Below are 20,114 nucleotides of genomic sequence, written 5' to 3'. Positions count from 1 at the left end.
CACATTGTGAACTTTTTTAGAAAAGAAGTTACTAGAGGTGAGTATATCAATTCATTTTATTTTTTATTTTGCTTGGACAAAGCAAAAGTGAGAACACATTTCACACGAATATCAGTTGTGCAGTGTGATTCACATGTATGTTTCATGCAGTAAATTGACACTATTTTTCATTGCCTTAGCTCCATTTTTAATGTTGAAAATGTGTGATGTAGTCCTCACAGAGATACAGCAGTTGTTCTGTCATTAAAGTTTACAGTAATCATGGATCTGGGAAAGTCAACTTGCCATTTCGAGATTTGGGTCTTTCCAATGAAAATTGAACTCTTGCAAACTGAACTTCACCAAATTAATGCGAGTAACCCTTCATTATAAATTGATAAATGAAAATGACTTGTCATCTATCAAGGGGGCAACGTCCCAATCAACTTTAAAAAGCAGATTTTTTTTCTACCTAAATTTCAGTATTGAGTTTTGATCGGGTTCAGGTAGTGTTAGCACAAGATCCACCACATAACAGAATAATGAAAGTTATGGGTTGATGTTTCACTTTATTTCCTCTTTTACTTTCAGATTGGCAGCGGTAAGTGAACCCCCCCCCCCCCCCCCCACTAAATGACAGAAGATTATGGACATCCTTTATGACTCACTGATTTAGCCCTAACCAGTGGGAAAACATCCCGGCCGGAGGAGTGTCACTCCGAACTTCAAGGTAGGAAATACCATTTTTCATCAGTTTATAAAAAAGGTTGCATTTACTTCGTGGTGAGATCTACCGTGTTGATCAGAATTTTTATCGACCAACTATTTCATCGCCTCTAAGCCGCAACTTTGGGAGTTAAAAAAAAATTACAAAAAATAGCGAATAGTTTGTATTAGTGCTCATTGGAAGTAATTCGTCCAGGATTTCTGGGCAGCAAAAGAGTTCATTTTAAATTTGTCGTAGATTTGCAAGGCTGTTGTGTCGCAATTTCTTGCGGGCACGTAAGATATTTCCGGTTCGAACTCTTTCCAGGTAAAATCCAAAACTGCTTTCATATTCTGCCGCTTGGCAACATCTGACTTTTCCAAATTTACTTGTAAGAGTAAAGTGTCGCGTAATTCCCGTTGACATTCTTTCAAAAGGATCTGCTTATTTCTGGCCCGCTGAATGGTGAAACTAGTCGGGAATCGTTCGAACGACCAGTAAGTTCCCTCGTTCGTTTCAAAAATCACGAAGTAATGATGCGAAAAATATCCAGATATTTTCTTAAGTATGGAGGATATATTTTCGGCCTCAAGAGGAACTGGGATGTAATGTGAACTTATTGGCGCTTTATAAATCTCTAATTTGGTAAAATTCTCGGAAGCGCTTAACCGTTGCACCTCGTTGAACACTTGATCCACATTCATATAGTAACTGTTAGCTGAAGATGGGGGTTGATCGGCAGCTTCGTCAAAATAGACTTGATCATTGCGTGGTGAGTTGATACGAGCAAAAATCAGGTTAGCAAATATTTGGCAATTCTCCATAAGAATATGGTAAACGTCCTTTAAACAGTCCCCCCTCCAAATGTAATTGATGAGTTCTCTGATTGTTGTATTCCCGCCTTCTGTAGTTTCATTCTCCCTGATTTGTGTTAAAGGAGTCAAACCAGTCGTCCGTTTCGTCCTCTGGTACTTATCGCGAACACTTTCGAGGTTCTTCGCTCGTTGAATCGTGATGCATTCCGAGTTTTTCTCGATCGACCACCACCAGTTATTTGTTTTCATTACAATGAACGCGTGATACAGCAGAGCGTTCGTCGCCTGCAACGAAGAGAGCGGATTGCTGTAAACGGAAGCATTTTCAATCTTTTCTTCCGTGTCAATTAAGTTTGACAATTTTTCGCGAAGTTGGTCATCCGTAATCCAATAGCCACCCGTGTACTCTTGATCGGCCCTATGATCGAAGTACAATTTTTGATTGTAATAGCTACCAACCGATCCAAAACTGCTGCTGAACGACATTCTCGGTTGTTGGTGACGTCACGCACTTGAAACAATCCGGAAACGAGTGAATATAGGCACGACAAGTTTCACCCTCGGGACTGTTTTTCTAACCAACATGAGGAACATTGGAACCCCAAATGGAATGTAAAATGATTTCACTGCGCTAATTTGAAGAACTTGTTTTAAGTAAAACGTTACCACTTTTCTCGAGGCAAAATATCCTATCTTGGCAGATAATGTCAATAGGAGATAACGTTTTCTCGATGGATGCCGATCAGATTTTAGTCCTTTTTTAGGGCCATCAAACACAAAAATACTGTTGCAATGACCAACAATGAAACCTGCAACCTACAGAAATAGAAAACGTTGCACGCCAGTTTATTACGTGATTATTGTGCCCACCCCCCTCCAAGTAACTTGATTTAAATTTGATCGAGAACGATTTGGGATTCTTAAATAAGACTAGGTTCCTTACCTTGTTGGAGATGCACCGATGTTGACGATCGATCGACGAACGGGTCAAGTCACGAAGAGATGAGCTTATCACAATTCACAGGTGCAACAAAATTGGCGAGCTTCAGCTTTTTGCATCATTGTTAAGCAACAAATCATAGAGGAATGATAGGAAACTTTATCGCCGCTCCGAACAAAATCGTGCACGTAGCCAATTGACACTATCTCTCCAGCAATTTCACGATGTCGATCTCGTAGCGGCATAACTTGATTTCGATAACACGCTTGTTATCTGCCGCGCAGTTGTGGGGCACTCGTTGTCAGACATGAAATGAGTTGATTGCTTGATTTTTTTTTCTGTCACTTTTTGCCGAAGGTTCAGAATTTTCAATGCGATTTAGGGTGCTCACTTAAGAAATCATTAGCCTATGGAAGTAAAAAAAATCATAAAAACAAAATGCTGTTTCTGCGATTCCACAATTAAGATATTCAATATGAAAATAGCCAAATTTTCTATACAAATGCACCTTCTATGTTCGTTATCTAAAGTGGTTTTCTGACGTGAAGAAATTCTAAAAACTGGAACCCTACTAATGGCAATGTCTTACAACAGAGTATTTTTGTTTTTTTGTTCTTTTAGGAAAACCACTAAAGTTGAAATTTTGTTGGAGTGTATGATGCACAATAATCGAGCTGATGGATGGAAACCGGCAGTAGAATCATCATCAAGCTGAGACCAACCAACATCGTGAATTTTAAGAAAAAAAGTTACTAGGGGTGAATATCAACTCCTTTTTTTTTTAAACTGGACAAACCAAAAGTGAGATAACACGTTTCACATGAATATCAGATGTGCAGTGTGATTCTGGAAAAATTCACATGTCTTTTTCATTCAGTAAGTTGACATTATTCTTCACTGCCTTAGCTCATTTTTTAATCTTTAGACATTTGTACTGTTGCCTTCACAGATGGACAGCAGTTGCCCTATCCGTAAAGTCTACAGTAATTATGGATCTGGGACAGTCAAATCACCATTTCTACGTTTAGGTCTTAATAATGAAAATTTAAATTGCACACCGAACTTCACTGAATTAATGTGAGTATCTCTTCATTATTTATTGATAAATGAAAATGATTTGTCAACTACCAGGGGGCCTATGTCCTAATCATCTTTAAAAAGCTTATATGCATTTTCTCTACTTTAGTTTCAGTATTTTGTTGTGATCGGGATCAGATAGTGTTAGCATGAGATCCACCACATAACAGAATAATGAAAGTTATTGGTTGATGTTCCACTTTATTTCCTCTTTTACTTTCAGATTGGCAGCGGTCAGTGAACCCCCCCACTAAATGACAGAAGATTATGGACATCCTTTATGACCCACTCATTTAGCCATAATCAGTGGGAAAACACCCCGGCTGGAGGAGTGTCACCCCGAACGTCAAGGTAGGAAATACCATTTTTCATCAGTTTAGAAAAGAAACGTTGTATTTACTTCGTGGTGAGATCTACCGTTTCGATTAGAATTTTTATCGGCCAACTATTTCATCGTTTCTAAACCGCAACTTTTGGAGTAAAAGAAAATAACGAAAAATAGCGAATAGTTTGTATTAAAGCTGAGTGATAGTAATTCGTACAGGATTTCTGGGCAGCAACATTACTTCATTTTAAATTTGTCGTAGATTTGCAAGGCTATTGTGCCGCAATATTTTAACGGCAAATAACATATGTCCAGGTTGTCCTTGTTCCAGGTAAAATCCAAAACTGCATTCATATTCTGGCTAACGGCAACATCTGATTTTTCCATATTTGCTTTGAAGAGTACAGTATCGCGTAATTCCCGTCGACATTCTTTCAGAAGGATCTGTTTATTTCTGGCTCGCTGAATGGTGAAAAGAGTCGGTAATCGTTCGAACAACCAGTCAGTTCTCTCGTTCGTTTCAAAAATCACGAAGTAATGATGCGAAGAAATAGCAGCTGTTTGTAGAAAAGGGGAAAACAAAAAGTCGGGCACAAAAAGATGTGGGATGATCCATGAACTACTTGAAACTTCATAAATCACTACTTTAGTAAAAACCTCTAAAGCGCTTAAACGTTGCACTTGACTGATTACTTGATCCACATTCATCTAGTAACTATTACGTGACGATCGGGGTTGATCGTCAGGCTCGTCAAAATAGACTAGATCATTCTATGCTGATTTGATACGATCAAAAATCATGGCAGCAAATTTTTGGCTATTCTCCGCAACAGGATGGTAAACGTCGTTTATACAATCTTTCGTCCAAATGTAATTGATGAGTTCTTTGATTGTGGTATTCCCCCCTTGCGTAGTTTCATACTTTCTGATTTGTGTTAAAGGAGTCAAACCAGTCGTCCGGTTCTCCCTCTGGTACATATCGCGAACACTTTCGAGGTTCTTCGAGCGTTGAATCGTGATTCCTTCCGTGTTTCTCTCGATCGACCACCACCAATCGTTTGTTTCCATTACAATGAACGCGTGATACAGCAGAGCGTTTGTCAGCTGCCACGAAGTGAGCGGATTACTGTAGACGGAAGCATTTTTAATGATTTCTTCCGTGTCAATCAAGTTTGACAATTTTTCGCGAAGCTCGTCAGCTGTAATCCAATAGCCACCTGTGCTTGGCTGATCCGCTCTAGGATCAAAATGCAATTTGCGGGTGTAGTTGCAACCAGTAGGCGCGCTTGGCGACAGCGACAGCGACATTTCCTTTTACTGCTTGTTACAATTTATCTATGTTCGCCTTAGTTAGGACTTTTAGCTTGAACTTGTGCGTGTGTGGCGATGTGTTGATTGTCACGGGAATGCTTTCACAACCATACTGAACTTGCTATCTTATTCACGTTGAATAGTGAATAGAACCAGGTGAAACATCAGACTTTATCTTTTCTACGTCACTGCAGTTGGAAAGAGGTGGTTGTGGTCGTCATATTTTGGAACAAATGTTGCCACACACACCCAATAACGCTTCGTGCTTTACGGTTACCGAATAGCAAAGTTAGCCTTTCCATTGTTGCCCAATACGAATTCGAATTCTAATGGCCCTTTTCTCTTTGGCGTATAAGCTTAAGCGTCGTTTCAAATGCCACGTAAAAGCCACCCTTATCATCCCGCTCCTATTTTATTGAGGTTTTCTGGTGCTCAATGTTAAGTGGACGAGCAGAGAAATTTAGTGAACAAGTCTTTGTTACCAAGACCAGAAACAAAAAGCGAATTTTGTTAGTTTTTGTATTTGTGTTTGTGATAAATTATCTCGGCTTTTCTTGCATTAGATACTCCTTGTGTTTACCTCTCTATTGGGCTGTGGTAACATTTTGTTTACAAGGTCCAACTTTAACAGCTGATATGAATTTTTCTTTTGGTGTTTTAACGAATCGAGTGGTCAGAAATGCCGCGAAGCAACAAACAAACGAAACTAAATGACATTGAATGTCCTTCATATTATCACGTAGAAACGAATCGTATCTCCTGGAATATTAAATGGGGGAAAAACGCAGTTTGTTTACGACGTAAGCAGTTGTTTTCCACCTGGATTGCACTTTGCTCAGTTGTCAATTTTGCATTCGAACATATTTGCGATGGAAAAACAGATTACCAAAGCAACACCTTCGTTGCGTTTATGAACATTAAATTCGCCCAAATGGAAATAAAAAGCTTCCAATGATGTGGTACAGCTCTAACTCGTTATTTTGCTTCCTCAAAAGTAGCATTCGAATCTCCCCGCATATCTCAACCGACCGTCACGTAGAAAAACAAAGATTTCTCGTTAATGCTCATTCTCTTTCATCTCTTTTCTTTTCAGACTGGCAGCAGAAACTGAATCTCGAAATGGTGCAGCATTTTGGGCATTGTCAAGAACGATACGATTTTAGTTCGTAAAACACTCCGGCCTGGATAGAGTATCGTTAAGGACTTAAAAGTATAAAAGGTCATGTTTCTCAGTAGCAAAACTATTATTCTTATTTTGTAGTAAAGTAATTTTTTTTATTATTAGATGAACATCTCTACTGGTGTATACAAAACACGTAACACAGTGTAAGGACATGCGTAATGGACAGTGGAATGGAGTAAGAAAAATTCGAAGTACCACATTGTTTCAGCAATTCATGGACAATAATTCTTACAGGAGGGCGGCCCAGTCGTTATTGCTGCAATTTGAATTCAGCGAATTAATGAAAATATGCCATCGAACATTGTGGGTTGTTTGAAATTCTCGAAGATGATAGACGCAATTTGGTGGCAATCTTCTAAGGGCAACTGACTTACAGAGTTTAGGTTATCCTTCTTCCAGATGAAATCCAATATTGCGATTGTGCTCCGCTCGGCGGCAAGTGCTTTGCTATGCAATTTCGGTATGAAGAACCAAATGTGTTGTGAAGCCCGCTTGCACTCTTTCAAAAGGATGTCTTTGGTTCTGGCTCGATGGATGACGAAATGTGTCGGGAATCGCTCAAACGACCAGTAAGTTTCTGTTTTTGTTTTAAAAATCACGAAGGAGTGACGTGAAAGCAATCCATATTGATCTAAGATGGCATCCACTATGACATACGCAACAACGGCATAGCCAAATAAAAACACAACGAAAAAAAGGAAAAATCGGATGGTTATATCCGACAGGAAAATTATATCTTTTGTCAAAAATAATAAAAATAGCAAAATAAAAATAAAAACATACATAATATTGTTTACAAAAGTTACGGATTTTACTCGTTTCACAGTATAAAGCTCTAGTTCAGACAATGTCTCTGAATTGCTTAAACGTTGCACTTGACTAAAAAATTTATCCACACTCATGTCGCAACTACTTGCTGAGGATCGGGGATGATCGGCAGCCTCATCAAAATAGACGTGATCATCGCATGGTGATTTAATGCGATTAAAAATCGCATCAGCAAACGTTTGGCAATTTGTATTCAAAAGATGGTAAACATCGTTTAAATAATCTTTCCTCCAAATGTAATTGATGAGTTCTATAATTGTTATTGTCTTATCAGGCAGCGCTGTTTTCCTCTCCCTAATGCTTTTCTCCGGAGTTGCACCAGTCGTCCGTTCCTCCCTTTGGTACATGTCACGAACACTCTCGAGACTCTCCGAGCGTTGTATCGTGATGGATTCCATGTTTTTCTCGATCGACCACCACCAATTCTTCGTTTTTATTACGACATACGCGTGATAAAGTATGACGTTTGCCAACTGCAATGGATTCAGTTTGCCAAATGGTAGCGGATTGCTGTAGATGGAAGCCTTTTCAATCTTTTCTTCCGCGTCGATTACGTTTGACAATATCTGGCGAAGTTTGTCATCTGTAATCCAATGGCCACCCATGTCCGCTTTATCGGCCTCAGGATCAAAGTACAATTTGTGAGTGTATTCGTTACCACCCGAAGAACTACTTTTTTTGCTTGACGACATCGACATTCTCTGTTGTCTGCTGTACCAATACAGAACTGACCGAAGAAAAAAACCAAATGCTTATGTTCTGTGCCTTTACGCTTTCCGTCTTTAATGTTGCAATCTTAAACTTCTCTCAACATTCAATGCTGTTTTTGTTTTTGTTTTGCCTGTATTTGAGATAAATTATCTCGGCGTTTCTTGCATTGGAGACCCGTTGCGTTCACTTTTCTATGCGGTGGTGGTAACATTTTGTAAACAAAGTCAAATTTTAGCAGCAGGATCGTGAATTGTATCTCGGTTGTTTGAATGACTTGAGTGGTCTCGAAATTTCGCGAAGCCGCAACTTGAAAAGAAAAGGAAACATTTGGTGTCCTTCAAATTGTCATGTTGAAGCGAGTCTTTTCCCTTAAAATTTTAAAAAGGCAAATACGCAGCTTGCCTACGGCGTAGTCAGTTGTTTCCTGTCTGAATTACACTGTGCTCTGCTGTCAGTTTTATAGTCGGGCGTATTTTCGATGGAGCTGTAGATTAGCACCTGCCACATTCTCGTTTCTTTTTAGACATTAACCTCACCCAAAATGGGAAATAAAAAGCCTCCAGCGATCTGGGCAGTTCTAGCGCGTTGTTTTGCTTCTCTAAAAAAATAGGATCTCTGCATATCGCAATCAATCATTACCTACTAATGCTCATTTTCTTTCCTCTCTTTTCTTTTCTTTTCTTTATTTGCTGTCACCTCTGGAGCGTAACACGCTTTTTTTTTCAAAGCATACCCATTCCACAGACAAGAGCTGCCACACTGATGTTGTTGGACGTCTAGCGCTATGTAACAAAAGACTATTGTCAGATGAAAGTTAATCGATAACTCGATATCGGCTAATCAAGAGTTAATCTAAAAACTGGCATGTCAGAATTGCTGTTTGTAGTTGTGTTTATTACGTTTTGCTAAAGTTGCGTCTATTATGTTGTGTTGGAAGATCAAGAAAATAAAAAAAATACAAGAAAGTGCACACAGAAAAGTGAATCAAACGTGCTTCAGTGACCTTTATTAGAGATGAAGGATGAACTGATGTTGGCTGGGGGCTGGCTGCCTGTTGCCGTTAGCAATTGTTTTCCTCACGCCCAGGTCAATGTTATCGAAACAGTTACCTGAGGCAAAGAGGTGGCAGATTTGGTTGTTTTCATTCCAGTGCGTTAAAGAAAAGGGAAGGGTGAGAAAGGAAACCCAAAATGGCCGACCGTTAGCTAGACCCTCCCTTGACAACGTCAGCATTTCGAAGGTAAGATTGAAAAGTTCATTTAGTTCTGGTGCTTCCCTGCGATTGTTTGTTCTTGTTTTTATACTCGTCAAGTGAATTTCGTTCCGTATGTTGCTGTTTCATTCTATTCATTTCATAAAGTTGTACGTCGTTGGACATTCAAGCAAACGGTATGTTAGATAGTTCAAGGAAAACAATTTCCTAGCAACGAGGTCGAGGCCCATGCTGTTTTTACCACGTAGCATATGTCTTTCCTAGGATCGAGTTTCTTACTGTGAAGTTCTTCGTCTAGACAAAAAAACTCTCAAAGAATGCTCCCAGAAAGATGGAAGTATTAACATCTACTGTGAAATTGACACGTTAAAAGAAACTGGCTTGGGAGAATTCTCTTGTCCAGGAACTTCACCTGATGTCGAAACTATTCTGCCTTAGCTTCACCCTTAAATGGAGTTGAGAGTTCAACAGAAGTTTGTTGGGGCTGAGGGATAGTTTGAATGAGTTAACCAACAAGACTGCAGATGTCCTGTACGATCAAGTCAGTTGGAAATAAAAGTCAAGATCAAATGGAATCATCAAATTCTTTTCTTTATGCTATGAGTGCCATTTAACTTTAGTTGCCACCATTCAACTAAAAAAATGAATGAAAACATACAACAAAAAAAAAAGTTGTTTCAACAGGCACAAAAATCTAATTGTTTCTGTTTTATCTTTTGCATTAGAGTCAATTCCAAGTTCCTTTGATTCAGCTGGAAGCGTATGGGTCCCATCCGGAGTCATTGGAACTAAAACAGTCTGTAAGTATCATGTAATTCTTTAGTTAGGTTTTTCACCTTGTATTGAAGACTAAGCAAATTACCTTAATTGTTGTTTCTTTTTCTGTACAGAATAAAACCAAGGCGAGACTGCGAAAGTGATTCAACTGTATTAGGAATCACAGCAACAAGAATTGTGTCTGAATTGGCCATCATTTATTGATAAATGAAAATGATTTTTCAACTACCATGGAGCCTGTGTCCCAATCAACTTTAAAAAGCAGATTTTTTTTTTCTTCCTAAGTTTCAGTATTGAGTTTTGATCGGGTTCAAGTAGTGTTAGCATGTGATCCCCCAAATAACAAAACACTGAAAGTTATTTTGGTTGATGTTCCACTTTATTTCCTCTTTTACTTTCAGATTGGCAGCGGTTAGTGAACCCCCAAATGACAAAAGATTATGGACATTCTTTATGTCCCAATGATTTAGCCATAATCAGTGGGAAAACATCATGGCCGGAGGAGTGCCACCGCGAACGTCAAGGTAGGAAATACCATTTGTCATCAGTTTAGAAAAAAAAGGTTGCATTTACTTCGTGGTGAGATGTACTGTGTTGATCAAAATTTGTATCGTCTAATTATTTCGTCGCCTCTAAGGCGCAACTTTTGGAGTTTAAGAAAAATTACGAAAAATATCGAATAGTTTGTATTAAAGCTCATTTGCAGTAATTGGAACAGTATTTCTGGGCGGCAACATTACTTGTTTTTAAATTTTTCGTAGATTTGCAATGCTATTTTGCCACACTCTTCTGCGGCCAAACAAAATATGCCATGGTTTTCGTTTTTCCAGGTAAAATCCAAAACTGTATTCATATTCTAGCACACGGCAACATCTGACTTTTCCAAATTTGCTCTGTCGTTCGAAGTACTTGGGGAACACGTTGATATTCTTTCAAAAGGATGTCTTTATCTCTTGCGCGCTGAATGGTGAAACGAGTCGGCAATCGCTCAAACGTCCAATAAGTTCCCTCGTTCGTTTCAAAAATCACGAAGTAATGATGTGGTTTGTTAAGTGGTTGCATTATTGATATTGGCCGAAGTCGTGGCCCAAGTGATGACCAATGTCTTGGCGCAAGTATTGGCGCAAGCATTGAAGCAGAGAAATCAAATTGGAAATCGTCAGAGGACAAATATGCGTCGTTATTAGTGGCAGATTGATTGGACTGGATTGCTAAACTAGAATCCCTGATTAAATTCATGGTTTGAGCCACGAAATATGGGAGCTCCCATCCCATGGAATTCTCTAACGGAATGCTATCTACGACAGCCGCCATCGCAGTTGCACCCAAAGATATTGCATCCTCCAACTCCGCGGTACGGAGTTCCAGCTGTGCCATCACGACAACAGCAATCGTTAACTTTGAAGCAACAATCTGCATCCACCAGTCCACACGTCATTACAAGAGCAGCTAACACAACAATGATGCTGAACGTAAGTGTTATCTTTGACATGTTTCAATCTGCGGGATCGTAAATTGAACAATCTATTAGCATTTAACAAAAGGATTACATTAAGCTAGTAGGTGTAGCAAATAATTGTTTTAAACTTACCAACTTTTCAAACGACAGGCGGATTTAGGTATTGGCTTGATCAACGACAAATGTCTGAATGTGGATGTCGGCATCGGGATCTGCCTCTTTTATATGGAACGGGAGACACAGAAGAGGGTTACAGTGTCCCATGACCACTTTGATTTTAGCACCAAACTACTGCGTAAATCAAATGGAATCACGGTGTTGGAAGGTTGAGCCCAAAGGTCAACAAAGGGAAATTTCAGTTTCTTCATCCCCTGAAGCATCAGACATCATTGATTCACCCCATCACGCGTTGTGCTGCGGCCAATAGTTGCATTGCTTCGTTATTTCTTTCTTTGCAGTCACCTCTGAAGTGTAACACACATTTTTTGCAAAGCATACCCATTCCATAGGCAAGAGTTGCCACAGTGATGCTGCGTTGCTTTTTGTAGCGAGAACCTTGGACGCCATACAACCCCGTTTCATCATTGGCGTCTTTAGTCCCGCGGCTATTTCTACCCTCGCGTCCGTCGTGTTTATAACCACAATTCGCATCCGCGGCTGCGCTTTAGCAACCGTTGCGAGTAGTTTCCCATGTTGAAATCTTCTAAACGATTTCGTTAACTAACAACATTATTCGGTTACATGTTCGGATAATTTAATTTGTCACTTTCTGCTATTTGTTGTTTGCATAAAAAATGTAAGGATTGTGGGTTCGAGTCCCACGAGAGGTAATGACACATCTGATATTTAAATTATTTCGTGTCACAGTCTGTATAGAATCACGTTCTATTTACAGGTATCTGTAACGCATTGCAATACCAGGCCAAAGTAACGAAACGAGGTACGTTTTAACATCGTTTTGCTTTCTGGATTACTTAAATAAGGTTGCACAACTTAGGGCAATTGAAAAAGAAAACAAAGGGAAAAACCCCGCAAAAACTGGAACAAAATCTATCTCTTGTATCAGTATCAGAAAGAAAAGCAAGTCCAAACTTCAAGCATCTTCCAAGTGTAGTGCACCTCCAAAACAACCACCCACTTGGACCAAAACCTGGTGCCCGTTCAAAGAGTTCACTTTGATAGACACGTTTGGGAAAACCTTTTTGGCTCCGGGAAGACGCGTGAGATTCGGGAAACAAGACATAGCAGCCATTTTGATTAATAATACCTTTTTATTTCCTTACCATTTTAGTCATTATCAGCGTAGAAGTTCGGGAGAGATACTTCGTCAAGATTTGCGGAGAAAGTTTAATCGGAGGAAAAGCTGGGACAAGTTAACTAAAGCTTTTCGAAAGAGATTTGATAAATCTAATTAAATATTTGTGAATATTTTGGCCAACCAAATCACCACGATTGAAGTCCGGGATTGCACAACCAACGCCCATCCATTCATCCTTCTACTTGCTGTGGTAACATGAAAATTAAACGTTAATCTTATTGAATCTTAGTTTCAGTACTGAATTTTGATTAGATTTTTTAAAGTGTAAGCATAAAATCCATCAAATAACAGAACAATGAAAGTTATTGGTTGATGTTCCACTTTATTTCCTCTTTTGCTTTCAGACTGGCAGCATTTCGTGATTCCTGAAATGAAAGAAGATTATGCACATCCTTTACGACCCAATGATTTAGCCGTCCCACTGATTTAGCAATCAGTGGGAAAACATCCCGGCCGGAGGAGTGTCACCCCGAATGTCAAGGTAGGAAATACCATTTTTCATCAGTTTAACAAAAAAAAGGCTGCATTTACTTCGGGGGGAGATGTACCGTGTTGATCAGAATTTTTATCGGCCAATTATTTTGGCCTCTCTAAGCCGCAACTTTGGTAGTTTAAGAAAAATGACAGAAAATAGCGAATAGTTTGTATTAGAGCTCATTGGCAGCAATTCGTACAGGATTTCTGGGCAGTAACATTACTTCTTTTTAAATTTTTCGTAGATTTGCAAGGCTATTTCGCCGCAATATTGCATGGGCAAAAAAAATGTGCCCTGGCGATTCTCCCCCCAGATGAAATCCAAAAGTGCATTCAAATTCTGCGCCATGGCAACATCTGACTTTTCAAACTTTGCTCTGTCGTTCGAGGTACTTCGGGGAACACGTTGACATTCTTTCAAAAGGACGTCTTTATCTCTTGCTCGCTGAATGGTGAAACGAGTCGGTAATCGTTCGAACGACCAGTAAGTTCCCTCGTTCGTTTCAAAAATCAGGAAGTAATGATGTGGTTTGTCATGGCTCCATTTTAATATTCCTAAAAGTAGGGTCTCAGGCCCATGCATTGGCGATAACATTGGCGCATACATTGGCCCAGATATTGGCCCAGATATTGGCCCATATGTTATCAAAGGAAGCAAAAAGCTTGGCACAAAGAAATCTGGAATATTCAATGAACTTATTGGAATTTTATAAATCTCTAATTTAGTAAAAATTTCAGAAGCGCCTAAACGTTGCACTTCGCTGAACGCTCGATCCACATTCATGTAATTATCTGCTGAAGATGGGGGTTGATCGGCAGCCTCGTCAAAATAGACTTGATCATTGTGTGGTGATTTGATACGATCAAAAACCATGGCAGCAAATTTTTGGCAATTCGCAACAAGAAAATGGTAAACGTTGTTTAAATAATCTTCCCTCCAAATGTAATTGATGAGTTCTTTGATTGTTGTATTGCCGCGTCCCGTAGTTTCATTCTTCCTGATTTGTGTGAACCGAGTCCAACCAGTCGTCCGTTTCGTCCTCTGGTACATATCGCGAACACTTTCTAGGTTCTTCGAGCGTTGAATCGTGATATTTTCCATGTTTTTCTCGATCGACCACCACCAATCGTTTGTTTCCATTACAATGAACGCGTGATAAAAATTAGCGTTCGTCCCCTGCCACGAACTGAGCGGATTGCTGTAAACGGAAGCATTTTTAATGATTTCTTCCGTGTCAATTAAGTTTGACAATTTTTCGCGAAGCTCGTCAGCTGTAATCCAATAGCCACCTGTGATTAGCTGATCCGCTCTAGGATCAAAATACAATTGGCAGGTGTAGCTGCAACCAGTAGGCGCGCTTGGCGACAGCGACCGCGACATTTCCTTTTACTGCTTGTTACAATTTTTCTATGTTCGCCTTAGTTAGGACTTTTAGCTTGAACTTGTGCGTGTGTGGCGATGTGTTGATTGTCACGGGAATGCTTTCACAACCATACTGAACTTGGTATCTTATTCACGTTGAATAGTGAATAGAACCAGGTGAAACATCAGACTTTATCTTTTCTACGTCGCTGCGATTGGAAAGAGGTGGTTGTGGTCGTCATATCTTGGAACAAATGTTGCCACACACACCCAATAACGCTTCGTGCTTTGCGGTTACCGAATAGCAAAGTTAGCCTTTCCATTGTTGCCCAATACGAATTCATATTCTAATGGCCCTTTTCGTTCGTTCGTTCGTGTTTGTGATAAATTATCTCGGCTTTTCTTGCATTAGATACTCATTGTGTTAACCTCTTTATGGGGCTGTGGTAACATTTTGTTTACAAGTTCCAACTTTAACAGCTGATATGAATTTTTCTTTCGGTGTTTTAACGACTCGAGTGGTCCCTAAATGCCGCGAAGCAACAAACAAACAAAACTAAATGACATTGAATGTCCTTCATATTATCACGTAGAAACGAATCGTATCTCCTGGAATGTTAAATGGGGGGAAAACGGAGTTTGTTTACAACGTAATCAGTTGTGTTCCACCTGGACTGCACTTTGCTCTGCTGTCAGTTTTATATTCGGACTTATTTTCTAAGGAAAAGTACATTACCAACGCAACACTATCGTTGCGTTTATGAACATTAACTTCGCCCAAATGGAAATAAAAAGCCTCCAATGATGTGGGACAGTTCTAACCCGTTGTTTTGCTTCCTCAAATATAGCATTCGAATCTCCCCGCATATCTCAACCAACCGTCACCTAGAAAAACAAAGAATTCCTGTTAATGCTCATTTTCTTTCCTCTCTTTTCTTTTCAGACTGGCAACAGCAACTGAATCTCGAAACGGAGCAGCGTTTTGGGCGTTGTGAAGGACGATACGGTTTGAGTCAGTAAAGAACCTTCCGGCCTGGATAGAGTATCGTTACGGACTTAAAAGTATAAAAGGTCATATTTCTCAGTAGCAAAAGTATTATCCTTATTTTGCAGTACAATAATTTATTTTATTATTAGATGAACATCTCTACTGGCGTACACAGATCACGTAAAACAGGGTAAGGGCATTCTTAATGGAGAGTGAATGGAGTAAGAAAAAATTCAATGCAATGCAGCAAGTTGACGTTATTTTTCACTGCCTTAGCTCCTTTTTTAATGTTTAGAAATTTGTATTGTTGCTCTTCACAGATAGACAGCAGTTGTCCTGTCCTTAAAGTCTACAGTAATTATGGATCTGGGACAGTCAAATCACCATTACTACATACAGGTCTTTCCAGTGAAACTGAACTTGCAAACTGAACATTATTGAATTAACGTAAGTAACCCTTCATTATTTATTGATATATGAAAATGACTTGTCAACGACCAGGGGTCCTATGTCCCAATCAACTTTAAAAAGCAGATTTGTATTTTTCTACTTTAGTTCCGGAGTTGAATTTTGATTGGATTCAGGTAGTGTTACCATGAGGTCCACCAAATAACAAAACAATGAAAGTTATTGGTTGATGTTCCACTTTATTTCCTTTTTTCCTTTCAGACTGGCAGCCATTCGTGAACCCCCAAATGACAGAAGATTATGGAAATCCTTTATGGCCCACTGATTTAGCCCTAATCAGTGGGAAAACATCCCGGCCGGAGGAGTGTCATCCCGAACGTCAAGGTAGGAATTACCATTTTTCTATCAGTTTAGCTAAAAAAAAAGGTTGCATTTACTTCGTGGTGAGATGTACCGTGTTGATCAAAATTTTTATCGGCCAATTATTTCCTCGTCTCTATGCCGCAACTTTTGGAGTTAACGAAAAATTATGAAAAATAGCGAATAGTTTGTATTAAAGCTCATTGGCAGTTATTTGTACTGGATTTCTGGGCGGCAACATTAGTTCCTTTTAAATTTTTCGTAGATGCCCAAGGCTACCAAGTAGCAAAAGTTTACGGGCAAATAAAAAATTTCCAGGTTCCTCTTCTTCCAGGTAAAATCCAAAACTGCATTCATATTCTGCGGCACGGCAACATCTGATTTTTCCAAATTTGCTTTGGAGAGTAAAGTTTCGCGTGATTCCCGTTGACATTCTTTCAGAAGGATCTGTTTATTTTTGGCTCGCTGAATGGTGAAACGAGTCGGTAATCGTTCGAACGACCAGTAAGTTCCCTTGTTCGTTTCAAAAATCACGAAGTAATGATGCGAAAATAATCCTGATATTTGCCTAAAGAGGAAAGCGAAAATGCCGGGCACAAAAAAATCTGGGATGTTCCATGAACTTATTGGAATTTTATAAATCTCTAATCTAGTAAAATTCTCTGAAGTGCTTAAACGTTGCACTTCGCTGAACACTCGATCCACATTCATGTAGTAACTATTAAATGAAGATCGGGGTTCATCGGCAGCCTCGTCAAAATAGACACGATCATTGTACGGTGATTTGATACGATCAAAAATCATGGCAGCAAATTTTTGGCAATTCTCCTTAAGTAGATGGTAAACATCGTTTAAATAATCTTTCCTCCAAATGTAATTGATGAGCTCTTCGATTGTGGTATTGCCGCCTTGCGTAGTTTCATTCTTCCTGATTTTTGTTAACGGAGTCCAACCAGTCGTCCGTTTCTTCCTCTGGTACATATCGCGAACACTTTTGATGTCCTTCGAGCGTTGAATCGTGATGCCTTCCGTGTTTTTCTCAATCGACCACCACCAATTATTTGTTTCCATTACAATGAACGCGTGATACAGCAGAGCGTTCGTCGCTTGCCACGAAGAGAGCGGATTACTGTAAACGGAAGCCTTTTCAATCTTTTCTTCCGTGTCAATTAAATCTGACAATTTTTCGCGAAGTTGTTCATCCGTAATCCAATAGCCACCAGTGTCCGCTTTATCGGCCCTAGGATCAAAGTACAATTTGTGAGTGTATTCGTCACCAGCCAATACACCCTTTTTGTTTGGCGACATTCTCAGTTGTTGGTGACGTCACCCACTTGAAACAATCCGCAAACGAGTGAATATTGGCACAACTAGGTTCACTTTTTTTTTAAAACTCGCCGTTTCAATCAACTTGATTGAAAAGTCATTTTCATCAAGAGAATGAAAAGCGAGAGAATGCACGAAAGGGTTGACGGCTGAGAACTGTTCTCTCCATTTGATTGTAACTGCTGTGGCGACACACTGTGGGCGTTGCCTTTTACAGCGAGAACCTTCGACGTCATACAACCCCGTTTCATCATTGGCGTCTTTAGTCCCGCGGCTGTTTCTATTTCAATCCTCGCGTTCGTCTTGTTTATAACCTCAATTCGCATCCGCGGCTGCGCTTTAGCAACCGTGAAAAAGGAAGAGCCCTTTTATTGCGAGTAGTTTAATCATGTCGAAGCCTTCTTAACGGTTTCGTTAATTAACAACATTATTCGATTACATATTCGGGCAATTTCATTTGCCACTTTCTGCTATTTGTTTGCATAAAGGATTGTCCTGGAATGACATTTCAAAATATCTCTAAGGCTCCGGTCGGTTGTGTTTGCTTTTAGCTGAGCTCTTCCAGGAAATGCACTGTCAAGTTCAACAAGCTAGCTATTTGAAAAAAAAACCCAGCTGAGTCGGACTCTGTGAGCTTAAAATAGTGCTATGGTCAAACGGCCGTATATCGTAGACGGCTGGACCACTGGAAGAGCGCCGGGCATAGTCGTTGAATTCAAACTTCTATGTGTGGCGTGAACGTCACACATCTCTTTCAAAGCTGTTTCGTGCGAATGGCTTATGTTTGCTATGACGTGCTTGTACCAATACGGAACTGACCGAAGAAAAAAACCAAATGCTTATGTTCTGTGCCTTTACGCTTTCTGTCTTTAATGTTGCAATCTTAAACTTCTCTCAACATTCAATGTTGTTTTTGTTTTGTCTGTATTTGAGATAAATTATCTCGGCGTTTCTTGCATTGGAGACCCGTTGCGTTCGCTTTTCTATGCGGTGGTGGTAACATTTTGTAAACAAAGTCAAATTTTAGCAGCAGGATCGTGAATTGTATCTCGGTTGTTTGAATGACTTGAGTGGTCCCGAAATTTCGCGAAGCCGCAACTTGAAAAGAAAAGGAAACATTTGGTGTCCTTCAAATTGTCACGTTGAAGCGAGTCTTTTCCCTTAAAATTTTAAAAAGGCAAATACGCAGCTTGCCTACGGCGTAGTCAGTTGTTTCCTGTGTGAATTGCACTCTGCTCTGCTGTCAGTTTTATAGTCGGGCGTATTTTCGATGGAGCTGTAGATTAGCACCTGCCACATTCTCGTTTCTTTTTTAGACATTAACTTCACCCAAAATGGGAAATAAAAAGCCTCCAGCGATCTGGGCAGTTCTAGGGCGTTGTTTTGCTTCTCTAAAAAAATAGGATCTCTGCATATCGCAATCAATCATTACCTACTAATGCTCATTTTCTTTACTTCTTTTCAGACCAGCAGCAGCAACAGGATCCCGAAATGGTACAGCATTTGGACACCGTCAAGGACGATGCGATTTTAATTGGCGATTTTGGGACTCTAAACTATGGAAGGTCATGTCTGTCAGTATCAAAAATATTATCCTTATAGTGTGTTAAAATAATGTATTCTGTTATTAGATGAACATCTCTACTGGCGTATACAGAACACGTTAAACAGGGTAAGGGCATTCTTAATGGACAGTGAATTGAGTAAGAAAAAATTCAAAGTACCAAATTGTTTGTTTCAGTGTTCATGGACAAAAAGTACCGCATTGTTTCAGTATTCATGGACTGTAATTCATACAGGATGGCGGACCAGTCGTTATTGCAACAATTTTGAATTCAGCCAATTAATGAAAAGCAAGAACAAAAACAAATAGAGCAAAAAAACAAAAAACAATTCATACCCAAAAATGATGGGTCGTTTGAAATTCTCGAAGATGATAGACGCGACTTGGCCGCAATCTTCTAAGGGCAAATCAGTTTTAGAGTTCAGCTTATCCTTCTTCCAGATGAATTCCAGTATTGCCATTGTGCTCCACTCCATAGCAAGTGCTTCGCTGTGCAATTTCGGTTTGAAGAACCAGTTGTGTTGTGAAGCCCGCTTGCACTCTTTCAAAAGGATGTCTTTGTTTCTGGCGCGATGGATGACGAAGTGTGTCGGAAATCGCTCAAACGACCAGTAAGTTCTCTCGTTCGTTTCAAAAATTACGAAGGAGTGACGCGATAGCAATTCGTTAACCTGTAAGATGCAACGCAACTTGACGTACGCCAAAGGCCATACGCAAAAGGCACATACGAATAAAAACATAACGAAAGAAAGGAAAGATTGGATGGTCATATCCGATTCGGAAGTTACCTTTACTTTCAAGTGTAATAAAAATAGCAAAATAAAAATAAAAACGTACATAATAATGTTTAATAAAATTACGCATCTTAATCGTTCCACAGTATACAGCTCTAGTTTGGATAATGTCTCTGAATTGCTTAAACGTTGTACTTGACTAAAAAATTTATCCACACTCATGTCACGACTACTTGCAGAGGATCGGGGATCATC

At 39.6% G+C, this 20,114-nt stretch overlaps 2 protein-coding genes and 1 long non-coding RNA gene across 3 annotated transcripts; 1 reads left to right on the top strand and 2 right to left on the bottom strand.

The window, feature by feature from the left end:
- Positions 1 to 879: 879 nt before the first annotated feature.
- On the bottom strand, positions 880 to 2,559 carry LOC132088081 (uncharacterized). The gene is made up of 3 exons (XM_059495766.1): positions 2,444 to 2,559; positions 2,167 to 2,316; positions 880 to 2,074 (listed from the first exon to the last, which is right to left on the bottom strand). Exon 3 carries the CDS (start codon positions 1,984 to 1,986, stop codon positions 880 to 882), a length of 1,107 nt encoding a protein of 368 aa, XP_059351749.1. The 5' UTR covers positions 1,987 to 2,074; positions 2,167 to 2,316; positions 2,444 to 2,559.
- Positions 2,560 to 8,998: 6,439 nt separating this feature from the next.
- On the top strand, positions 8,999 to 10,172 carry LOC130699679 (uncharacterized). The gene is made up of 3 exons (XR_009003507.1): positions 8,999 to 9,115; positions 9,814 to 9,888; positions 9,979 to 10,172. It is a non-coding gene; the product is annotated as an uncharacterized LOC130699679 (long non-coding RNA).
- Positions 10,173 to 15,775: 5,603 nt separating this feature from the next.
- Positions 15,776 to 17,715, bottom strand: LOC130699673 (uncharacterized). Its single transcript, XM_057521886.2, has one exon. The coding sequence runs from the start codon at positions 17,541 to 17,543 to the stop codon at positions 16,476 to 16,478; it is 1,068 nt and encodes a 355-aa protein (XP_057377869.1). The 5' UTR covers positions 17,544 to 17,715; the 3' UTR covers positions 15,776 to 16,475.
- Between the last annotated feature and the right edge of the window lie 2,399 nt (positions 17,716 to 20,114).

Source organism: Daphnia carinata, chromosome 6 (genome assembly GCF_022539665.2).
Source record: "Daphnia carinata strain CSIRO-1 chromosome 6, CSIRO_AGI_Dcar_HiC_V3, whole genome shotgun sequence".
NCBI classification, from domain to species: Eukaryota; Metazoa; Arthropoda; class Branchiopoda; order Diplostraca; family Daphniidae; genus Daphnia; species Daphnia carinata.
The sequence above is the reverse complement of the archived record's forward strand: the minus strand, read 5'-3'. Positions and strand labels throughout refer to the sequence as shown.

Excerpts from the sequence above, each read along its gene's own strand:
- LOC132088081 (XM_059495766.1), bottom strand. The coding sequence starts at position 1,986 with ATGTCGTTCAGCAGCAGTTTTGGATCGGTTGGTAGCTATTACAATCAA.
- LOC130699673 (XM_057521886.2), bottom strand. The coding sequence starts at position 17,543 with ATGTCGCCAAACAAAAAGGGTGTATTGGCTGGTGACGAATACACTCAC.